The sequence below is a fragment of the Somniosus microcephalus genome, chromosome 20 (genome assembly GCF_052327205.1).
Source record: "Somniosus microcephalus isolate GS21.2 chromosome 20, FLI_Smic_1.0, whole genome shotgun sequence".
NCBI classification, from domain to species: Eukaryota; Metazoa; Chordata; class Chondrichthyes; order Squaliformes; family Somniosidae; genus Somniosus; species Somniosus microcephalus.
Window position 1 is genome coordinate 44119809 of NC_141006.1, and position 19152 is coordinate 44138960.

Sequence of the window (19152 nt, forward strand, 5' to 3'; positions counted from 1 at the left end):
TTCCTCCCCAATTTGAGGGGGCAAACCCCACCTGAATTTTCACCTTGGTTCCTTACCAAATATCAGATCCAGAGATGCTTGTGCATCAGGTCAGTGATGTCAGCACGCATTATGTGCTGTACACACATTAGTGTCACGGATGTGATGTGCACACATCTCGATGTGATTTTCAATACAAAAAACATTTGTATCATCTTTAGGTATTACTGGACATTCTTTATACTGCAGAAAATGTCAGTATTCCATCCTTAGTTAGGCATGGAGCAAAGACAGCAGTGCACTGACAGTTACCACCAATAGTCCCCTAAAACCTAAGGTTGAAGAATGATGCAGGTCAGAAAAGGCATTGTTGCTTCAAGCAAAATCGCAACTGTTGCCCACAAATGTGGCCGTTCCCCTTTGCGTAATCTCTCGCAATTTTTATATATATATAATACACACATATATACAGCAATAAACGCATGTTCTTCAATTTAACTTTAAAATCAATGGGTTAAGTGTGAACCTGATGGTCAGCCCCATAAAAATGATGTCTGTGAACTATGTGATGAACAGTCTTACCATTTATACCCCCGCCCCCCCCCCCCCAAATAAAAAAGTGCCTTGTTTCCTTTCTTGAGTTTTAATGATGTTCAAAATAAAACCAACTTACTCTGAATTTAGCTGAGTTTTTGGGGTTTGATTTTTCCCATTTTTTTTTTAAAAAACACAAAAAAGCTGGAAAAAAACCAAATTTTTAAATTGGCAATTACAACTAACTTGTAATGATCTTTAGAGATCAGGCTATTCATAATACAAGAGTAAAGTTACATTTGAAATCTGTAATTGATATATATTATATTAATATTACAGCTTGCTTATAATTAATGGAACCTAAATTACATTTTCTTACCCAACTCTTTGGCCTATGTTCAAGATGGCTCCTGGGCTGGCAGCTCCTTACTGAGCTGCTCTGCTCCTGTACCCCTGGTTATCCATTGCCATCCTGTGCCCTTTCTTCCCCCAATTTCCTTCCTTTCCATTGCTTAAGATACCCTAGAGCTCTGATAGTGAATGCATTTTAGCCCAAACTACAAGTTTAAAGCTACCCCTGCAGAGCCCACTGCCCGTCCCCTGACCCGGCTTGTCTTTGTTCTCACTGAGCTCTTTTCAACTGCTGGAACTCTGCTGAAATTTCCCGGTCACCTGGATTCCTCTGCCGTCAGGACTACGCTGCTCTTCTGACTACATTGTTTGACTCAGCTGCTGTGATTACACTCTGCTACTCAGTCGCTTCAAGTTTTAAGCTGCTGAATTCTTTTCTCAAATTGGTTTTGAAACTCCTGGACATCTCGACGACGTTTCTGCTTTGGACTACACTGGATTACACCACTATACTTCTGCACGGGTCTACACTGGATTACACCCTTTGTTGGCTTCTGGCTAGCAGATGCTGTTTCACTGCTGTCTGGTGACTCGTTTGACTCGTTTTCCAGCTTTGCTGGTCACTGGCTTGTCGTTTTACATTTCCTCTGCGGCTTTAGCTCTACAGTGACCTCCAACTTGCGTCAATTTTGCCATAATTTTTCTGCACCGCTACCGATTCTCATTCCTACGGCAATAACCTCCATCCTCTACCCTCAAATAGCTTCTGGACTTCACTCGCCTGCTACACCTGTCTCCGAATTTAGACACTGGTTCGTCGATGCTCCATCTTGTCTGCGTTGGGTTTGTCCCTTCATGGGACCTCTGACTTTGACTCTGATCTGTCTCCAACCTATTCCCTATTACTACCAAGAAATCTGTATCCCATTAATTACTACATAACCAGGCCTATGTAACCTGAGCTTTTCCATGTTTATTTGCATGCACACTTTGGCTGCCACTCCGGACCCGAGCCATTCACTTCTATTTCCACTTTTTTCTCCCCTCTTTTTCTCTCTATCCTTCCCTGACCGCACTCTCCTGTCATCTCTCCTCTCTTGGATACTCTGACCTCCCAAATCCCTGCCCCAATCCTTCATTACTCTTCAACCTTCCGACTCTCCTGCCACCGTCCCAGGCTTGACTCCCTCTTAGATAAGCCTACAGCTTCCCTCTGTGCCTCTCTTGGCATCCTCTGAAAGGCCCACCATGGCACTCATTGCTGCCTCCTCAGGAGCAGCAACCCCAACTGTCCCATCCTACTCTCTCGCTGACCTTCCCGCCCAGCACGCCCGCTGGGGGTTAATCTTGCCAATCTTCTCCCCATCCCTCCCAGCGCTGACCCTGTGGTTGCTAGCAGTGGGTCAGCCATCACTGACCCTCTCCGCATCTCCCTCCAAAATGTTCGTTCATTTGTGAACAAGGCCCTTGCCATCCACGAGCTTATCGTGGATGATTGCATCGACATAATGGCCCAGACGGAAACTTGGCTGAGGATGACACATTACCCTTAAATGAAGCCTCCCTGCCTGTCTATACCTTCCACCACTTGCCCCGCCCAGACCACCGTGGTGGTGGTGTGGCTCCCATCACCAAATCACACCATGGTCGGACCCACTACTCCTCCAGCATTTCCCCTCCTTTGAGCATCTCACCTTATTTCACCCCTCTCATTTAAAATTCTCGTTCTCTACCGCCCACACAAGTACCATAAAAATTTTTATTGCCGAGATATGTTCACTGCTTTCCTCCCTTAGCCTCTGCACCAAGCGACTTTTCATCCTCGGTGATTTCAACCTCCATTTTAATTCATCATGCTCTCTCTCCTCCGAGTTCACTAGCCTCCTATACTCCCTTAATCTCTCCCTCCATGTGAACTCTCCAACCCATGTTCACAGCCACCCCCTTGACCATGCCATCTCTCGTGGCCTTGCTACTCCCATTGTGTCAATCGTAGATAAGGCCATCTCTGACCACTTCCTCATATCGCTCTCCACCCACATCCCCCTTCGCTCCCCCCCACCACCAATCCTACTTCCTTCTATGTCCACCCCTGGAAAAAAAGCTCTTCCAACTCACTTACAACTGCACGTACAAAATCCCAACTGTCCAGCCTTTGGCCCTCCATTCACCATGACATTTCTGCAGCTACCGATCTGCTCAACTACACCCTCACCACCACTTTTGATGCACTAGTCCCTATTAAAACAATTCCCTCAAGTCCAAGGGACGCAGACTTGAACGGATATGGCGGACAACTGGTTTAGCCATTCACCGCCATATCTGGCTGGACCACAAAGCATTATCGGGTCCTGCTCGTCTACCAAAATTGCTCACTATTCCAGAATCATACTGGAATGCAAAGATAAACCCTGGCTTCTATTCACTACAGTTAACCGTCTTCTTAAACCCATCTCCCCTATCTCCTCCACCCTCACCTCCGCCAACAAGTGTGAGGAGCTCAAGGACTTCTTTGTCTCCAAGATTGAGACCATCCATTCAGCTGCCTGTCACTTCCCTTCCTTTACCTAGCCCACTGGGTCAAACTTCCTCTAAGGTTCCCCCCTGCCCTAGCCTCACATCTTCAGTATCTCTCCGATCTCCCCTCATGACCTCTCCACGCTCATCTTGTCCATGAGATCCACTTCCTGCTCCCACAACTCGATTCCCACCAAACTGCTCACCACCCAACTTCTTTCTTTGGCTCCCATGTTAGCTGACATTGTTACAGTTCTCTCTCCTCAGGTACTGTCCCCCTCTCCATCAAATCTGCCGTCATCACCCCTCTCCTCAAAAAACCAACCCTTGACCCACTCCGTCCTTGCAAACTACCGCCCCATCTCCAACCTCCCTTTCCTCTCCAAAGTCCTTGAACGTGTTGTCGCCTCCAAAATCCATGCCCATCTTTCCCACAACTCCATGTCTGAATCCCTTTAATCAGGATTCCGCCCCTGCCACAGTACTGAAACGGCTCTCATCAGTCACAAATGACATCCTTTGTGACTGTGACAAAGGTAAACTATCCCTCCTCGTCCTTCTTGACTTGTTTGCAGCCTTTGACATGCTTGACCACTCCATCCTCCTCCAACGCCTCTCCACCGTTGTCCAGTTGGGTGGGACTGCACTCGCCTAGTTCCATTCTTATCTATCTAATCATAGCCAGAGAATGGCTTCTCTTCCCACTCCTGCATCGTTACCTCTGGTGTCCCCCAAGGATGTATCCTTGGCCCCCTCCTATTTCTCATCTACATGCTGCCTCTTGGCAACATCATCCGAAAACACAGCGTCAGTTTCCACATGTACTCTGACGACACCCAGTTCTACCTCACCACCACTTCTCTCGACCCCGCCACGGTCTCTAAATTGTCAGACTGCTTGTCAGACATCCAGTTCTGGATGAGCAGAAATTTTCTCCAATTAAATATTGGGAAGACTGAAGCCATTGTTTTCGGTCCTCGCCACAATCTCTGTTCCTTCGTCACTGACTTCATCCCTCTCCCTAACATCTGTCTAAAGCTGAACCACACCGGTTCACAACCTTGGTGTCATATGTGGCCCTGAAATGAGCTTCCGACCACATATCCGCAGCATAACTAGGACCGCCTATTTCCACCTCCGTAACATCGCCCATCTCCGCCCTTGCCTCAGCTTATCCGCTGCTGAAACCCTCATCCATGCCTTTGTTACCTCTAGACTTGACTACTCCATCGCACTCCTGGCTGGCCTCCCACGTTCTACCCAACGTATATTTGAGGTCCTCCAAAACTCGGCTGTCCGTGTCCTAACTTGCACCAAGTCCCGTACACCCATCACCCCTGTGCTCGCTGACCGACATTGGCTCCCGGATAAGCAACACCTCAATTTCAAAATTCTCATCCTTGTTTTCAGATCCCTCCATGGCCTCGCCCCTCCCTATCGCTGTAATCTCCTTCAGCCCCACAATCACCCCCACCCCCAAGATATCTGCGCTCCTCTAATTCTGCCCTCTTGAGCATCCCTGATTATAAATCGCTCAACCATTGGTGGCCGTGCCTTCTGTTGCCTAGGCCTCAAGCTCTGGAATTCCCTCCCTAAACCTCTCCGCCTCTCTTTCCTCCTTTAAGACACTCCTTAAAACCTACCTCTTTGACCAAACATTTGGTCATCTGCCCTAATTTTTCCTAATGTGGCTCGGGGTCAAATTTTTTTGTCTTATAATACTCCTGTGAAGCACCTTGGGACATTTTACGATGTTAAAGGCGCTATATAAATACAAGTTGCTGCTGTTGGACAAATTAGGTCACCCATCCTTGAAAATTGTAAACTTGCTGTTCTTACAATGGTTCTTTTCCTGTGTTGAAAGCTTGCGAGACATTTTCTTGTCTGTTTCACTGCCTAAGGAAGGGATTCTTCTCATGAGAGTTATAGACTGCACGTCACTGAAGATTTCTTTTCAGGACTGAAAAATCCATGAAGTGATCACGCTAGGCCATATAACGGAAGTATTACCTGGATAATGATTCGTTTCATCTGCTTTCTTTTCTTTCCCTCATCCATTAAGATAATGACTCAAACTGATCTGCATTTCCAGAAACACCCTTTGGCACGAGTCGTGGTCATTCTTCATGCTAGTGGTAGCAGGTCATTTGGCGACATGGGGATCACAGTGTAGTCTGATCTCATCATCACCCAATATCTGTACATGCACTTTCTAGCAGGGATCACGAATAAGAACCTGGATGATTTCCCCCCCCCCCCCCCCCCTTCTTTAGGTATAGGCTAGGATAATTTAACCCACCACAGACCAGGATTAAACCAGAGCTGTACATTTAATACCATATTTTCTCAGAGCCACTATGAGGATCATACAGCTAATTCTGCAAAATTCTATTCACTTAGCGGTCAAAACAGTGAAAGGAAACTAGTATTTATTGGCATTTCTAATTTTCCCAAGTGGCAAGCAATAATCACAGTTAATGTACTGGAGATTGTTGCTTAATGTAAGTGGAAAGTACACACTCTTCAATTTCTAAAGCTAAGTCGGCAAATCAATCTTCAAGATGGCTTAGTAGCTACATGACACGAAGACCAGAACAACCTCAGGTTCAACCACGGAGTCATAAAAACTAGCTGACCTTTGCTGGGCACTTAGGACAAAATTGGCCTGATAGCTCCTGGATGAGGAGGTCAAAAATCTGCCTGGGTTCCTGCTCCTCTCTATTATTTGGTGACCCTGTGCTGTAAAGTACATGCGAAAATATCAGGCAAGAACAGGGACCGAATTGGTTTCCCCTGCGATAGCCCAGTTCCCTATCTAGGTTCATGTGAATAGCCACTTGTGCAATCATCACAGCCCCAGGGCATCGCTGCAGGAGTTCCTCAGGGCAGTATCCTAGGCCCAACCATCTTCAGCTGCTTCATCAGCAACCTGCCCTCCAACATAAGGTCAGAAATGGGGATGTTCGCTGATGACTTGCAGTGTTCAGCGCCATTCACAACTCCTCAGATAATGAAGCAGTTCATGCCAGCATGCCCGATAAGTGGCAGGCAACATTCGTGCCACACAAGTGCCAGGCAATGACTATCTCCAACAAGTGAGAGTCTAACCACCTCCCCTTGACATTCAACAGCATTACCATCGCCGAATCCCCCACCATCAACATCCTGGGGGGGGGGGGTCACCATTGACCAGAAACTTAACTGGACCAGCTACATAAATACTGTGGTAACAAGAGAAGGTCAGAGGCTGGGTATTCTGCAGTGAGTGGCTCACCTTCTGACTCCCAAAGCCTTCCTACCATCTACAAGGTACAAGTAAGGAGTGTGATGGAATACTCTTCACTTGCCTGGATGAGTGCAGCTCCAACAACACAAGAAGCTTGACACCATCCAGGACAAAGCAGCCCGCTTGATTGGCACCCCATTCACCACCTTAAACATTCACTCCTTCCATCACCATGTACTGTGGCTGCAGTGTGTACCATCTACAAGATGCACTGCGGCAACTGGCCAAGGCTTCTTCAGCAGCACCTCCCAAACCTGCGACCTCTTCCACCTAGAAGGACAAGGGCAGCAGGTGCATGGGAACACCACCACCTCCAAGTTCCCGTCCAAGTCACACACCATCCTGACTTGGAAATATATCGCCGATCCTTCATCGTCGCTGGGTCAAAATCCTGGAACTCCCTCCCTAACAGCACTGTGGGAGTACCTTCACCACCCGGACTGCAGCGGTTCAAGGCGGCGGCTCACCACCACCTTCTCAAGGGCAATTAGGGATGGGCAATAAATGCTGGCCTTGCCAGCGACGCCCACATCCCATAAACGAATAAAAAAAAGTAGCAGAAGGGCGCTGGTGCCTAGGGAACCAGTCAAGTGTCCAAGATGTAGTACCCTTGGTTTAATTTGTCACCATAACTCTGGCTACCACATATTAGCACAATGGCCTCCCTTCATTAGCTTCATACTCTCTGCATGTGTTAGCTGAACACTTGCTTGCTGTTATTTCTTTCAGATCAGGTTGCTCAGTGGGTTATTTTTCTCCTCCCCGGTTTCAATTACCTGAATTTTCACATCCTTCGAATTAATGACCTCCACAATTCCAACAACATCATCAAAAATTAGGCCCAATTTCTTACAGTTATCTGTAAAACAAAAAGCAACAGGATCAGTGTCGGGGTGTAGAAAGCTGCATCATTACAAATACTATGAAATCCCACTAGCATTTGCATTTACTGAGTCTTCTCCAAGACGCTTACACAATGTGGTCAGGAATAGATACTGTTACAAAGGACTTTATTCTTCTTTAAACATTGATTATATTATTGATCCCATTAATAAAGCTCTGGTCAATTGTAGCACCCCTACAGGTGCATTGGCCAAGGTCAGCTAATTCACCAGGTGGCTAGGAATGAACCTAGAACCTTCCACATCAGTGCGGCTCAGTTACCCATTGGACGAACTTGCTGAGGTATCGGGCCTTCTGTCACCAAGGTGGCCACTATGTATGTTGGCATTATACTCCAATTTATAGGCTTTGGATTAGATGCAAAAATAAACTTCAGTATGTATTGAGTGGCATGCAGACTGAAGTAAACGTGACAATTAGTGTTTTATATAAATATATAAGAAATTATACGCAAGCTTACTATCTCATCAGATTAAATTTGAAAATTAAAAAAGAGTGGACAAAATGACACAAATTGAGACATAAATTTACTCCAAAATTACCAGTTTTTTTTTTTTTTTTTTTTTTGCACACAATGAGTTTCTCATAACCCACAGCCGAGACCAGGTGCTTCCCTACAATGAGGGGGAAATGAGGGAGAAGTCACCACAGTCTGCAGCGGTGCAACCCCTAGTGGTGCATTACAGCATGCCCAGGGGGAAGGCCTTTCCTTCCGAGGGCAGTGAGAGAAAGCCCAGAGAAGATAAATAATAATTTTGAAGTTTTTAAAAAAAAAAGCTACCAAAGGTCTATCCGGATTTAACCAGAGATACGGCAATAGCCAATGAACAAACTGAATTTGAGAGACAAGTCACCATTAAACAGACTTAGTCTATTAATTTGCTCGCCTGATGAAAGGAAAGTAGACCAAGCCATCAGAATTTTTATGACTGTTGAGCTAAAGCAGTTCCAATGTTGGGAAAAACACAAATTTAAGGCTTTTAAAAAACAGCTTGAATCTTTGCTCATTTCTGCTTACCAACAATGATGGAGTTGATCTTGCCTTTGATGGTAAGGGTGCTGTGTGCACACTTGTACACATATGCAACTTGCTTCAACTGTGTGTTCGGAATCTCCAGGTTATTAGCATTCTCATGGTTTTCCTACAAGCAGAGAACAATCTTAGACATTTTATTTTTCATTAGCTGTCTTGATGATTACTACAGGAAACTTTGGTTTATCCGGAGGTTGTACGTCCGGAAACCTCGATCCACCGGCAGAAATCAGGAGCCATTTTGTTCGTTTTTTTTCTTCTCGTGGCTTTTTTTCCCCCAACAGTCAGGCTCTGGAAAGTCTTTCTGAAACTGTTGCTAAGCTACAGAGATGCTTCCAAGGTACGGTCGACTGTTTAGAAGCTGTTGCTAAGCAACAGTGTTTGTTGCCAGATACGGAGCTGCAAATCTCCGTATGCTTCAACATTAATGCTGGTTTGTCCGGCAGTTTTGATAGATCGGCAACAGCTCGGTCCCGTCGGTGCCGGATATCACAAAGTTTCCTGTAATGTAAAGCTTTCATATAACTAAAAGGTGGTGTGGGAGCACATTTGAAAATGATCCCATGTACTGGAGGATGGTTTGGTTAGTCATTAATTAAGTAGCCCATTCATGAATGCTCGTTAAATTGCTGGTCAACCTTCCAGTGTTCAACTAAGGTACTTCTGAAATGAAAAATGTGACTAGTTGCGGAGAAAAACTGCCAAAAGAACACATCTGTAAGATGCAGAGCTGAGGATTACCAGAAGATCCCAACTCCTCCTTCCCCCTGCACCCCCCAACCAACAAATCCACAAATGCTGTCCAACTGTTTGCAACATTGCCCTCCTTTGTTTTTCTACCCTCCATTCCCAATAGCTCCTTACTGTATCTCCTGAGATACAGTTCCACACTGCCAGTCACTCTCCAGTATCTCATCCAAGTGGCCATTATTCAAGTACAAGTCTGGACAGTGATCGTCAATGAGGACATCACAGCTGAGGCGGATCCTATAGTCACCAGTCTTCCATAGATGCAAACTTCCAGCTGGAGGGTCTCTGGATGATCAGGCACAGGGGCCCTGGCCAATTTTTCCACTTGAACCTAGTGGCCTTCTCTGTCACCCCAGCTCAGATAAGCAAACCATCAGGAATTAAACCTTAACTGGCTTTCAGGCTTGTTTTTAACTTTACATATGGCCCCTACTTCAGCCCATCTGCTGCCTCATTCATGCCACTGTCACCTCAGACTCAATTACTGGTCATCTTCCAAAATTCGATAGACTCGAACAGTTCCCATGGATTGGAGGGTAGCTAATGTTACCCCACTATTCAAAAAAGGTGGTAGAGAGAAAACGGGGAATTATAGACCGGTAAGCCGGACATCGGTAGTGGGGAAAATGCTAGAGTCCATTATAAAAGATGTAATAGCAGAGCACTTGGAAAGCAGTGACAGGATCGGACAAAGTCAACATGGATTTACAAAAGGTAAATCGTGCTTGACTAATCTACTGGAATTTTTTGAGGATGTAACTGGTAGAATAGATAAGGGAGAACCAGTGGATGTGGTGTATTTGGATTTTCAGAAGGCTTTCGATAAGGTCCCGCATAAGAGATTAGCATGCAAAGTTAAGGCACATGGGATTGGGGGCAAGGTACTGACTTGGATAGAGAACTGGTTGGCAGACAGGAAGCAAAGAGTTGGAATAAATGGGTCTTTTTCAGAGTGGCAGGCAGTCACTATGATCTAGATGAGGGAACTAGATGTAATATCTCCAAGTTTGCAGACGACACAAAGCTGGAGTGTGTGCTGTGAGGAGGATGCCGAGAAACTCCAGTATGATTTGGACAGGTTGGGTGATTGGGCAGAAGCATGGCAGATGCAGTATAATGTGGATAAATGCGAGGTTATCCACTTTGGTGGCAAAAACAGGAAGGCAATTATCTGAACGGCAATGGATTGGGAGAAGGGGAAGTGCAACGAGACCTGGGTGTCCTTGTGCACCAGTCGCTGAAGGTAAGCATGCAGGTGCAGCAGGCGGTTAAGAAGGCAAATGGTATGCTGGCCTTCGTAGCGAGAGGGTTCGAGTACAGGAACAAGGATGTCTTGCTGCAGTTGTACAGGGCCTTGGTGAGACCACACCTTGAGTATTGTGTGCAGTTTTGGTCACCTTATCTGAGGAAGGATGTCCTTGCCATGGAGGGAGTGCAGCGAAGATTCACCAGACTGATACCTGGGATGGCAGGAATGACAGGAATGACATATGAGGAGAGATTGGGCTTATACTCACTGGAGTTTAGAAGAATGAGATGGGATCTCATTGAAACTTATAACATTCTAACAGGACTAGACAGACTAGATGCAGGAAGGATGTTCCCGATGGCCGGGGAGTCCAGAACCAGGGGTCACAGTCTAAGGATAAGGGGTAAGCCATTTAGGACAGAGATAAGGAGGAATTTCTTCACCCAGAGAGAGTGGTGAACCTATGGAATTCCCTACCACAGAAGGCAGTGGAGGCCAATTCATTAAATATATTCAAGAAGGAGTTAGATATATTTCTTAAGGCTAAAGGGATCAAGGGATATGGGGAGAAGGCAGGGACAGGGTACTGAATTTGGATGATCAGCCATGATCTCATTGAATGGCGGAGCAGGCTCGAGGGGCCGAATGGCCTACTCCTGCTCCTATCTTCTATGTTTCTATGTACTCGAACAACCTTCTGGCTAGCCTCCTGTCCTCAATAAACATCAGTTCCTCCAAAACCCTGCTGCTCAATAGTCTATCCTGCTCCAAGTCCCGTTTGCCCATTACCCTTCTCTGTGTTGACATCGCATTCCAGGTCCCCCAATACCTCAAATTTAATATTCTCATCCTTGTTTTTGAAATCCCGCCAAGACCTTGCCCCTCCCCATCTTTGTACGCCACCCCAGCCCTGTAATACGCTCCACCGACATCCAGATATGCACTTTGCACCAGGGATCACAGGAACAGCTATTGGGGCACAATACTGACTAATTGCTCCCTCACTAAGTTCAAGGGTGCCGAGGCTAACTGGAGGTCTAACTGCTGTTCCAGCTGCAATCAGCTATCTCAGCGAATACCAGGCAGTGAACCAAGAACTCTCTGGTATACATGGCTTTATGGCACATTTGGCCTTTACCCACTAGATCATCAGGGGTGATTGTGCAATTGTTCTGAAATCATACAACCTATTATCCCAGAAAAGATTATAATTCAGTTTAACTTTAAGACTCACCACTCTCCATTTCTTTCCTTCCAATTCTAGCATGGGCGGCTCTTTCTTGGCTGATGGCTTCAGTGACGGAGCAGCTGCTTTGAATGGCTTTGGACCAGTATGGGTAGGGGCACTTGGGTTTCTCAACACCGGGTTCTTGTGAGTTTTATTGCTTTCCGACACGTGCTTCAGTCCTGAATTAATGAACAGAGGTTTACAGCATAATCCAAGATATATTTTTCTTGACATCTTAGTTCATCTCCAGCCCTATGCATCTTAACCCCATTTGCGGACGAGCACCCTGTACTACAGGGGTATTCGGATTTGTTGTCTTGAGGCCATGTATGTGTACAACCATGGAGCCTCATGGACCACGCACAAAGTTTAAATCCATGTTTTCTATTTGCATAGATCTCAAGTTGCAGATACGAAGAGATCTTGGTATCTCAATTTAGGATTTATCTACCGATGAGGCACTAACACTAAAAATACCCTTTTCCAAATCTCCTGGCTACAAGAAATTCAACAAACCAATGAATATAAAAACACAAATAGGATGAGTTAGGTTGCCTCCATGAGCCAGATTTCCAGGGCTCAGGGGAGGCACTCATGGTCAACGGGCTGCAATTTGGACACCCTGCTCTGCTGCACGTGTGCTATTCTCATTTCCTGTATTAGTTATATATGTGCAGCATCTTCGTACCAACTTTGTGGATCCCTACTGGAGTGTTTCTCCCCCCCCCATTGGTCTGCACTCGGTTCAAACAGAGGTCCAAGTGAAAGTGTGTCAATCCATTTCTGTTTTCAAGTGACTGACAATTTCTAATAAAGAGTAACTCATGCAAAATAAATTCTGCAAATATTTTCAAATTTGCTTTGTCCTTATTGGACCAAATAGAATCTTCTACCTTACTGCTTCTCTCCTGAATGTAGCAGTTTATGTCAGGGTCTTGTTCAATGGGTGCTAGCAGAACTATCCACTTTTCATTTTCTCATCTTCACTCCCTTAGGGATGCAGACTTGAACGGATATGGCAGACAACTGGATTAACCATTCACCGCCAGATCTGGCTGGATCAGAAAGCATCATCGGGCCCTGCTCTCGTCTGCCAAAGTTGCTCACTATTCCAGAATCATTCTGGAATGCAAAGATAAACCCCGGCTCCTATTCTCTACTGCTAACCGTCTTCTTAAATCCCTCTCCCCTGTCTCCTCCATCCTCACCTCCGATAACAAGTGTGAGGAGCTCATGGACTTCTTTGTCTCCAAGACTGAGACCATCCGTTCAGCTGCCTCTGCCACTTCCCTTCCTTCCCCTAGCCCACTGGGCCTCCAAGGTTCCCCTCTGCCCTAGCCCTGAACTCACATCTTTCTCCAGTTTCTCTCCGATCTCCCCTCATGACCACTCTGCGCTCATCTTGTCCACGAGACCCACCTCCTGCTCCCTCGACCCTATTCCCACCAAACTGCTGACCACCCAACTTCCTTTTCTGGCTCCCATGTTAGCGGATATTGTTAATGGTTCTCTCTCCTCAGGTACTGTCCCTCTCTCCCTCAAATCTGCTGTCATCACCCCTCTCAAAAAACCAACCCTTGATCCCTCCGTCCTTACAAACTACTGCCCCATCTCCAACCTCCCTTTCCTCTTCAAAGTCCTTGAACGTGTTGTCGCGTCCAAAATCTGTGCCCTTCTTTCCTGCAATTCCATGTTTGAATCCCTCCAATCAGGTTTCTGCCCCTGCCACAGTACCGAAATGGCTCTCATCAAAGCCACAAATGACATCCTTTGTGACTGTGACAAAGGTAAACTATCCCCCCTCGTCCTTCTTGACTTGTCTGCAGCCTTTGGCAAGGTTGACCACTCCATCCTTCTCCAACGCCTCTCCGCCGTCGTCCAGCTGGGTGGGACTGCACTCGCCTGGTTCCATTCTTATCTATCTAATCGGAACCAGAGAATCACCTGCAACGGCTTCTCTTCTCATTACCTCTGGTGTCCCCCAAGGATCTATCCTTGGCCCCCTCCTATTTCTCATCTACATGTTGCCCCTTGGCGACATCATCTGAAAACATTGGACGACACCCAGCTCTACCTCACCGCCACTTCTCTTGGCCCCTCCACGGTCTCTAAATTGTCAGACTGCTTGTCCGACATCCAATTCTAGATGAGCAGAAATTTTCTCCAAATAAATATTGGGAAGATTGAAGCCATTGTTTTCGGTCCTCGCCACAATCTCTGTTCCCTCGTCACTGACTTCATCCCTCTCCCTAACATCTGTCTAAGGCTAAACCACACCCGTTCACAACCTTGGTGTCATATTAGACCCTGAAATGAGCTTCTGACCACACATCCGCAGCATAACAAACACCACCTACTTCCACCTCCGTAACATCGCCCGTCTCCGTCCTTGCCTCAGCTCATCCGCTGCTGAAACCCTCATCCATGCCTTTGCTACCTCTAGACTTGACTACTCCAACGCACTCCAGGCTGGCCTCCCACATTCTACCCTACGTAAACTTGAGGTCATCCAAAACTCGGCTGCCCGTGTCCTAACTTGCACAAAGTTCCGTTCGCCCATCACCCCTGTGCTCGCTGAGCTACATTGGCTCCCAGTTAAGCAGCGCCTCAATTTCAAAATTCTCATCCTTGTTTTCAGATCCCTCCATGGCCTCGCCCCTTCCCATCTCAGTAATCTCCTTCAGCCCCACAAACCCCCACCCTAAGATATCTGCGCTCCTCTAATTCTGCCCTCTTGAGCATCCGATTATAAATCGCTCAACCTTTGGTGGCCGTGCCTTCAGCTGCCTCGGCCCCAAGCTCTGGAATTCCCCGCCTAAACCTCTCCGCCTCACTACCTCTTTCCTCCTTTAAGGCACTCTTTAAAACCTACCTCTTTGACCAAGCTTTTGGTCACCTGCCCTAATTTCTCCTTGTGTGGCTCAGGGTCAAATTTTTTTGTCTTAAAATACTCCTGTGCAGCACCTTGGGACGTTTTGCCACATTAAAGGCACTATATAAATACAAGTTGTTGTTGAAGTACAAGCCTTGAATGTATGTCAGAAAGCTGCCGAACTCTGATCACAATCTTGTTCACATATACACTTTCATGCAGGGATTATTAGTTAGTGATTAGAAGCATGAACATACGTAGGTTTCCTCCCCATCTCTGGTTTGGAGGATGTGGCCAACTATAGAGCCTTCATCCTCACCCTGGCTGCAAGCAGCTGATCCAACAGGCCATCAAACCTGGAAGCTGTTGTATACAGTTCTGTACAACACCAAGCAGTGTACTACCAAGCCTTCAGGGCACTTATCCACCTAGCTTTTTAAAAACTTGCATGGTATAAAGAAACAATGGCCCAGAAATTCCAGAACGGGGCTTGCAGCGCGTGCAAGCCCCGTATTTACACTTACCCCACGCTACTGACGATCAGCTCCAGGGACGCCTGGACTTGGTGAATGAAAAAGAAGAATCCCGGGTAGCGTATGACGTCACGCCGCCCAGGAGTGCAGCCAGCACGAAGCCAGGAGCGTGCAGTGTAAGTGAGACACGCCCCTTGAGGTCTCAGTTTCACTGGACACGCCCCCAATGTTTCTGTCAAGCTGCTAGGCATTTTTACATGCAAAGCAGCAGTTTAAATAGGTTTTTGGAAGTTTTTTGAAGATTTTGGTAACTTTTATAAACTTTTTAAAATGTTTACATTAAAACTACTTCAGATTACTCAAAATAAAGAGAATTAAAGCAATTTAAAGACTTTTAAAAGCCCTAAAAGAATTTTTTAAATTCCATTTATTTATTTAGCAATGTCGTCGTCATACGTGTCTTCACACTGTTCCCTTTGGGGAACTGTATGAAGTGGTGGAAGGATTTATGGTCATGATTAACGCTCATTCCGTGACCGTAACCATCTTTGAACCAGCCATTAGGGCGGTTAGTCCTATGGCGGGAGGGTTTTACGGGCTCCCACAAGCTATACAAGGAGGGGGGGCCACCCAAACCCACGGACGCAAATATCCCACTGGATGTCAACCCAGAATTTAGAGCCGGAGCTCCGACTCCACTTGCCGGGACTGTCTGGAGCGGGGTTCGAAACCCTACCCTGATCTGGCCCAGCGGCGGGGATCCTACCGCTATGACAAAGGCCCAATCCGATTAGCAACGTGAAATGGCAGCATAGGGCTCCAGTCACGGGGAGGGAAAAGGCGCAGGAAACGTATGGGTGTCACCTTTTGTGCGGAGTGGGCCTTTTGCGTAGCAGTAAGCATCCCCGCCGCTGGGCCAGAAGGAGTAGGGTTTTGAACCCCACTCCAGACAGTCCCGGCAAGTGGAGTCGGAGCTCCAACTTTAAATTCTGGGTGGACATCCAGCGGGATACTTGCGTCCGTGGGTGTTGGTGGGCCCCCCCCCCTCAGATGGGTTGTGGGAGCCCGTAAAACCCTCCCGCCATAGGACTAACCACCCTAATGGCTGGTTCAAAGATGGTTACGGTCACGAAATGAGCGTTAATCACGGCCATAAATCCTTCCACCACTTCATACAGTTCCCCAAAGGGAACAGTGTGAGGATACGTACGATGATGACCTCTTGCGCAATGCATCTCCTCGGACCCTCAGTCGCAGATGCGAGGGGGCAAGTCGTGCAATTGTTAAATTTTTCATTTTATTGACATGTAAAATGTTGGCCCAGTAATTCCCTTCCAACTGCGCGAGTACGGTCGGGGTACTTACGCATCTGGCCGGATGAAATGCCGGTTTTCAGCATGCACAGTGCTTTTGGGGAAAACCGGCATTTCCTGTCCTCTGAACGAAGGGGTTCAGAGGCAGAACGCGTGCGACTGCACAGGCAGCGCGTGCGCAGTATAATTCGCCGCTTTCATTACTGCTTTCAGTGAGGTCAAGTCCTTACAACTTACACATGAAAAAAGCATGGGTACAGTTGCTCCAGAGGCTGCGGAGGAAGATATTTCTTATTGTGGAGCTTCTGAAAGTATGTATGTCTGTATATATTCCTTTGCGTGTTATGTATATATTCCTTTACTTATGTGTATGAATGTATTATTTAATTATGACTTTCAGAGAAAGTAACTTATTTGAAAATCATAATTAAAAACATACATTCATACACATTAGTAAAGGAATATAAAACATACATACATATACGTAAAGGAATATATGTGGACATACATACATAACTCATTCTCACATTCCATTCACACAGCCACAATTGCTCCTTCTACCTACCGTTCTGAAAACCCTTTTTAAAAAAAAAAAAAAAAATTTTAACTTTAAAACTTACTTAAAATTTCTTAAAATAACTTCCCTCCCTTTCCCAAACAAAAATAGTGCATTTCAGAAGCTCCACAATAAAATGTTTCTTCCTCCGCAGCCAATGAACCACTTTACACTTGCTTTTTTTAAGTGTAACTTCTGAGGACTTACCCTCACGGATTTCATGAATGAAATCTACGAAGTTCACTGCGCAAGCGCTGCCTGTGCAGTCGCACGCGCTCGAGGTCTGGAAATGCCGGCGTTCCCCGCATGCGCTGTTCATGCTGAACGCCGGCATTTCCAACGGCCAGATGCGTGAGTACCCCGAGCGCACTCACGCCTTTGGCCGCGAATTTCTGGCCCAATGTGTTTTGGTGATTAAACAAAGTGTTGAGTTATCAGTTTTAATAAACTAAAAAATATTGGGATTTTGCAACCTACTCCCACAATCTCTCCTTTAGTTTTCGTTCTAACCCGGGGGGGGGGGGGGAAAAGAGAGAGAAGAAGGATGAGGAAAAGGATAACAAGGGTATTCCAACTTCGTATATTGTTCAAATGGATGCTTACTTGATGCAGGGCTACATGTCCATTTCACATCCCTTAAAGCTAATGGATACCACATTTTTTTAATATAAAGAAAAGTACATGAACTCACCAATAAGCTTTGTTCCAAATAAATCCTAATTACTATTCCTCTCCTCTCTCAAAGAAAGGAAAACCCTAAAGCTAAGATTACATTTGAGCAGTCTATCCTGTTTATGGTCCAACTGTAGAGCTCAGAAATAAATACAGAATTTATAGCTACTGTGGTCCATTTACATTAGGGTGGTGATTTCAGATTAAGTACCAACAATAAACGCCAACGCACAGTGTATTACTTACTACTTGTAACTCCTGATCCCGTGTTAAGATCAGCAAATAGAGCTGATCGTGAACTAGTCGTGTCCACCATGGAAGCAGCCACTGGAGGCAGAAGTGATCCAGGAGGAGGAGGGGGAGCGCCTCCTGATGAAGGTGGTACAGGACCAGAAGATGCTGTTGCTTTAGGACCCTTGAAAAACGAAAATGGAAAAAAAAAGTTAAGCACTGTTCAAAACCATAGGTTATGATAAAAGTGCATGTCTATGAACAATGCCGCTATGACGATGTGGAATATTTAAAAAATAACTCCAGGTACAAGGAGATACCAATTTCAGCAATTCACTGCACTCAGTGCGCAAAAGACGTTTCCAAAAGGGTCCAAGAGAAAACACAACGTAATTAAAAATCTACTGTTCATTATTTTCTTTGACCTCTCAAATTCACACAAGATGGAGACATTTGCAGGATATTTGTGCTAAGATGCAGTAATTACATACTGGCTCACCAGTCAAGTACAGGAAACTCTCGATTTACCGGCACCCAAACAACCGGAAATCTCGGTTAACCGGCAAAATTCAGGAGTAGGTTGAGTTAAGTTTTCCTTCATTAGTGGCCGTTTCTTGATTCTTCGCTGTGTAATCGGGGGTTCCTGCACTTGTTGCTAAGCAACAGGCCAGGCTGCTTGCACCTGTTGCTGTGTACGGGGCTCTCGTACCTTTTAACTATAACTCTGTAATCAGGACTTTTTGATAAACTGATCCCGTCGGTGCCGGATAAAAAAAAAGTTTCCTGTATGTGGCTTTGCCCTCACTGCTTAAATTTCACAATTTGGTCACATGGGTTGGGGGTGGGGAGAGGGAGAAGTTGACTGCTGCCAAAATAAAGCAGGCTAAATAATACTGACATTTTCTTCCAAGTTTTGAGCAGCTAACCTATGATTTTCTTTCAATAAAGTTATAAATCTTACAAGAAACCAGAAAAGAGATGATTGCAAGTATCGGTTACAGGTCTCCCTTTATAATGAAAGACTTGCTGGAACTGTCGAAGATGCAGTACAAAGAGGCTCAAGATGAATCCTTGCTAAGAGCTACCCTATAGTTACAAAGTTGTTTGGAAACAATGAGCAATTAGAATCATTGAAATTTATGGCACAGACAGAGGCAATGGGGTCATTCGCACCAAGTCCCTTCTGAAAGGCCTATCCACTTAAT

The 19152-nt window shown here is 45.9% G+C and overlaps 1 protein-coding gene across 3 annotated transcripts in view; it reads right to left on the minus strand.

Annotated features, from left to right (window-relative positions):
* Positions 1-19152, minus strand: part of cap1 (CAP, adenylate cyclase-associated protein 1 (yeast)) — a 60144-nt gene that overhangs the window by 6350 nt on the left and 34642 nt on the right. For all 3 annotated transcript variants that reach the window (XM_085962556.1, XM_085962555.1, XM_085962557.1), the window contains exons 8-11: positions 17963-18131; positions 11837-12009; positions 8589-8712; positions 7444-7526 (exon numbers count right to left, since the gene is read on the minus strand). In XM_085962556.1, the coding sequence (XP_085818682.1) occupies positions 7444-7526; positions 8589-8712; positions 11837-12009; positions 17963-18131 (549 nt within the window). The remainder of the gene's footprint in view (positions 1-7443; positions 7527-8588; positions 8713-11836; positions 12010-17962; positions 18132-19152) is intronic.